At 40.8% G+C, this 4,969-nt stretch overlaps 1 protein-coding gene across 1 annotated transcript in view; it reads left to right on the top strand.

Moving 5' to 3' along the window:
* The window catches only part of KDR (kinase insert domain receptor), a 31,270-nt gene that overhangs the window by 14,718 nt on the left and 11,583 nt on the right, over nt 1-4,969 (top strand). The window contains exons 12-15 of the mRNA XM_018575700.1: nt 129-237; nt 2,355-2,693; nt 2,795-2,941; nt 4,056-4,187. Of these exons, the coding sequence (XP_018431202.1) occupies nt 129-237; nt 2,355-2,693; nt 2,795-2,941; nt 4,056-4,187 (727 nt within the window). The remainder of the gene's footprint in view (nt 1-128; nt 238-2,354; nt 2,694-2,794; nt 2,942-4,055; nt 4,188-4,969) is intronic.

Genomic DNA, 4,969 nt, shown 5'->3' with positions numbered 1-4,969 from the left:
ATAGCTGCTTGCCTGGAGTTTGAGCTTTTACTTGAGAAAATAATGCTTTGTTTGACTGTGTTGATCTTTATTTTTTGTTAATAAACTATCAGCATTACTGATACTGAGCCTCTGTGTTCTTTCATTAGACTGTGAGCAAACTGTTTATCGCAGCAGCTAACGTTTCTGCAATTTACAAATGTTTGGCCACCAACGAAGCAGGAAAAGATGAACACGTCATTGCTTTTCTTGTCACACGTAAGTTTAACAGAAGTTATATTTCCATTATTCTGGATGAATCTTTGAAGGTATTGAAGAGTGTAAGTTGTATTTGTGACCTTCAGTCTTGGGTTTACTTCATGGGCCTAACTGATTAAGGGGGTCAAATCCCCTTTTAACTGATCTGGTGCCTGGAACAAACAGAAATATGTGGAATTTAGATAGATAAAATGTCCCCCTGGCAGTGTCCTTTTAGATCATGGGTTTTCACTAATTGTTATAAGACTAAACAGACATTAGAGTGGGCTGGCCATGCATAAACAAGGCCATGCCTGAAATATGCACCTGCAGGCATGATCATAGATGGAATATTTATGTATCTGATCTGGCAAAGATTTAATGCTCTTGTACAACAATTATTTTCCTTCATATACAGAAGTTCTAGCAAACAAATAAACTGGCAAATTACAAATCTTCCAATATAATGCAAAATCATTATTTGCAGACCATCATTAATGAGACATTTTATGATGTTTACTCAGGGTGGTGGGATGTGGTAGGATAAGCTACATCACTAGCATATGTGATCAGAATGATGAAAAATTTTCTGAAACATTTTTCAATTTTCTAACAGCAATCATTTACATTTACCAATTATTTAGTTGGGTCGGATGAAAAGTTGTTCCATCTATTGCCAGTCATTTTTTCTTTAAGCCCTTAGAGCACTTTCATATGTGCGTTGAGAATTGCCCGCATGATCAACGCCTATAGCATTAATAAGGCATAAGCCAGGTGTTTGCAAGGCATTAGGGAGGCGTCAAAAATGCTTGGAGAATGCCCTCCCCTAAAAAGTAATGATAAATTGATAAAATAATTATTGAAAATGAAAAAGAAAATGTAAACAAATGAAAAAACAACAAAAAACAGTGCGGGGTTCCCCTCCTGACCCATCCCTTTAGGTCTGGTCGGAAAGTTAGGAGGGTCCCCCTGCGTAAAAAAATAAAATAATGTGCGTGGGGTTCCCCCTAAAAGTTATACCAGGCCCTTTAGGTCTGGTAGGAATTTTAAGGGGGAACCCCAGCCCCACAAAACCAGAAAGAGAATGTAGGGTCCCCCTAAAACTCCTACCTGACCCTTGATCCAAGCACAGGCCTTGCAGGGCAGGAAAGAGGGGGAGACGAGTGAGCACCCCCTCCCTCCCTGCACCATACAGTGCGGGGTTCCCCTCCTGACCCATCCCTTTAGGTCTGGTCGGAAAGTTAGGAGGGTCCCCCTGCGTAAAAAAATAAAATAATGTGCGTGGGGTTCCCCCTAAAAGTTATACCAGGCCCTTTAGGTCTGGTAGGAATTTTAAGGGGGAACCCCAGCCCCACAAAACCAGAAAGAGAATGTAGGGTCCCCCTAAAACTCCTACCTGACTCTTGATCCAAGCACAGGCCTTGCAGGGCAGGAAAGAGGGTGAGACAAGTGAGCACCCCCTCCCTCCCTGCACCATACCAGGGCACATGCCCTCGGCACTTGGAGGGTGCTTTTTCTCCGTCCTATTACAAAAACGCCTGTGAAATGCTTGTTTAATGCCATGTCAATGCTCTAGAGAGCATTGAACGATCATTTCAAAGGCAGTTCAATAGTCGTCTATGGAGGCATTATTCCAGTGGCAATGCCTTCAGAACGGGACATGCAATATATTTTTTGCCGCAATGCAACGTTGACGCTCATGTGTGAACTGTACTGGGCGGTTCCTATTGTTTTATCACACATGCGTGTTAATAGACGGCAGAGAGGCCTTGAAAACGGTTAATCAAACAAGTTTTTCCCCCTTGGGACCATTGTCCCAGCTGCATACTTCCTACAAGTTACCAGGCTGTGGGGAAGCCATGGAGAGCATAATATGTAGCTGGTATTATTTAGATTAATGGCCCATTATAACAACTGTCTCATGAGAGGTGCAGGAGGTGGTCACCCTTGGAAAACTCACAGACCGTGAGCAAGGTCTGAGATGTCTTTGCTGACTAAAAATTATGGCATTCAGGTATTTTGATAAGGCATTGCAATAAACAATAAGGATGTACAGAGTGTAGTAACCCATAGCAGCCTAACTCCACTTTTATTTGTCAGCACAATTTAAGATGACTGCTGATTCTTATGTTTTCCAGGAGAGCTTAGCATCAGCATGAACCCTGAAAGCAAGCACACAGAACGGGACAACGTGACCCTCAGATGCACTGCTGATAGAGATACGTATGAGAAACCAGTCTGGTTCAAGTTGCGCTCTCCTATACCAATAAGCAGGTCAAAAGTCAGTTGTGAGAACTTGAATCTTTTCAGTAAAGTGGAAATGGATTCCACTATTTTGGATGGAGACGGAGTAAATGTCACCTCAGAGCTACGTTTACAAGACATCTCTAGGCATGAAAAGGGTCCCTATATGTGTGTGGCATATGACCGAAAGATGCAGAAGAATGAATGTTCTGTCATAGAATTAAATATTCTTGGTAAGTCTGTCATTTGTAATAACAGGGAGACATTTTTTTCCATATGCAAATAATTGAATTACATGAATGTATTTATTTGACATCTTGTTCTTTTCACAAAGCATTGGAAGCTCCCATCATTCAACCTGCACTCAAGAACCAGACTACTAATGTTAGTGAGACGGTGGAGGTGCGCTGCCAAGTCACTGGTACTCCTGATCCAAAGGTCGTTTGGTTCAAAAATGCCCAGGCTCTAGTTGGAGACTCAGGTACCAAAAAATAAAAATAACCTCATCTAATTATGTCAGATTAAATGTAGCTACCTAGGCAGATGTCACCATTAACATGATGGTTAGTTGCATCACCTTATGCTTAGCACTACTGAGTGCTCATTTGTGATCTTATTGTTATGTCGTGGCAATACACGTGCTTGGTGTTTATACAAAACCAAATACAAATCTATTTAGGAAAAAACAAAACAAATGATGGGTAGAGAGATATTTGTCCATCCTCAAACGAATGACTGGAGCATTATTACCCGTCACAATACCTAGCCAACAATAACTATGGGGCCTGTGTGGTACACCTCATTCTTCTCCATAGAAAAAGGAAGAGTCTGGTCACACTTGAACAAATATTTTCCAATCATGGTGCAATAAAGAGCAGCTTTAACTGGAGGCCTATCCCAGGCCTCAAAGCAGCCACCTGGGCTGCTATGGCTATTGTTAGGACACTGGTCTTGTAAATGACTATGCTATCTGTCATCCTAGAAATTATCACACACTGGTGGGTACTGCTATAATTGATCATTTCCAGCTGTTAGACATTTTTAAGTACTTAACTTTCAAGTCAGAACTTTGTTTATAATTTTGAATAGATTAGAGAATATTTAAAACCCCGGACAAGGTTTTGAAAGAAAGGAACAGAAAAGAAACAGGAAAAAAAATATCTTCAATCCTCTGGTTAATCCTCTGTTAGACAATTGCCACTATACGTGTCCCTGTTGAAAGAGTTTATACTCGGTTCCTGACCCAGTGACAACTCAAGTTTTTAGATTTTCCCTCACTTTTAGTGCAGTCAAGTAGAGAGGGAAAATCTATCCAATGAGGATACAGGAAACAATAAAAATCTGACAAATGTTTTAACCTCTCATCACTCTGTCCAGGCTTTAGATACACTTCAAACTAGAGATCCATAACACATGCCTCACCAGAAATTTCTCAGCATGTTGGGACAGGAAGTGATGTGAAATCCCCCTTCCCCCTCCCAAACAGCAATGCAAAGCTGACAGGGGTTCTAAACTTTCCTCACACTATTAAAAATGGCTTAATTTGGGCTTCAAAATCATCATTGTATTCAAGTTATTTCATTCTTGTTTTTCAGGTATTATTTTAAGGGATCGTAACAGAACTTTAACTATACAGCGTGTAAGAAAACAAGATGAAGGTTTCTATTCCTGCCGAGCCTGCAATGATTTGGGTTGTGCAGAAGCAGAAATGTACTTTACAGTGAATGGTATGCACTGATAGATAAAGATAATGAATGCTCTCTATATACTGTATATCACTGTATTGACCTACCCTCATCAATACAAAGACAGAGTGTGCATAATATTAATTGGTGCTGTTTTTATTCATATCAATCTTTAACAATGTTCCAACATTTTAGCAATGGGCAGTATGTTTATTGACAGGATGTAGGTCACTCTAAAAATCAATATACCGTAATCAACTTATAGATTAACATCACCTTGAGAGTATTGTACCCAGAGGCCACCCACAGTGCTTTCCAGATTTCAGGATTGTTTAGAGCACCATACAAATGATCATTCTATTTACATAAAGGACTTTGTATGTTCTAAAAATGGGTAACAGATTATATCAAAACAATGCTGCCAAATACAGGAAATGTGTATGCGCATGATCTTAAGAGGACACTAAAAAGATATCTTAAGAGGACACCAAAAATAAAAACACATCATTATTTGCAGATAGAAGATCAACAAATAGTCACACATTTCTTTAGTGTTTTATGTCTGTGGGTAGCCAGTGCTGTCTCTATAATGTGGCTAATGAGGCAGCCAGAGAGACGGTTACCTCAGACGGCATCTCATTGGGTCATGTGGAGGGGCCTGCCACCCCCTTTCCAGCCAAAGCATTCCAGGTTGCAAAGAGCTTTAAACAACCCGTGATGCTCTGTCCGGAGTCCCACCCAGCTCACTGACGTCATTGGTTGCCAAGAGCTGAGTGGGACACTCTGGCTGGCGTCTCGCCCAGCTCCTAGCAACCAGTGACATC

The sequence above is a fragment of the Nanorana parkeri genome, unplaced genomic scaffold (genome assembly GCF_000935625.1).
Source record: "Nanorana parkeri isolate BGI_ZX_2015 unplaced genomic scaffold, ASM93562v1 scaffold54, whole genome shotgun sequence".
Taxonomy (NCBI): Eukaryota; Metazoa; Chordata; class Amphibia; order Anura; family Dicroglossidae; genus Nanorana; species Nanorana parkeri.
The sequence above is the reverse complement of the archived record's forward strand: the minus strand, read 5'-3'. Positions and strand labels throughout refer to the sequence as shown.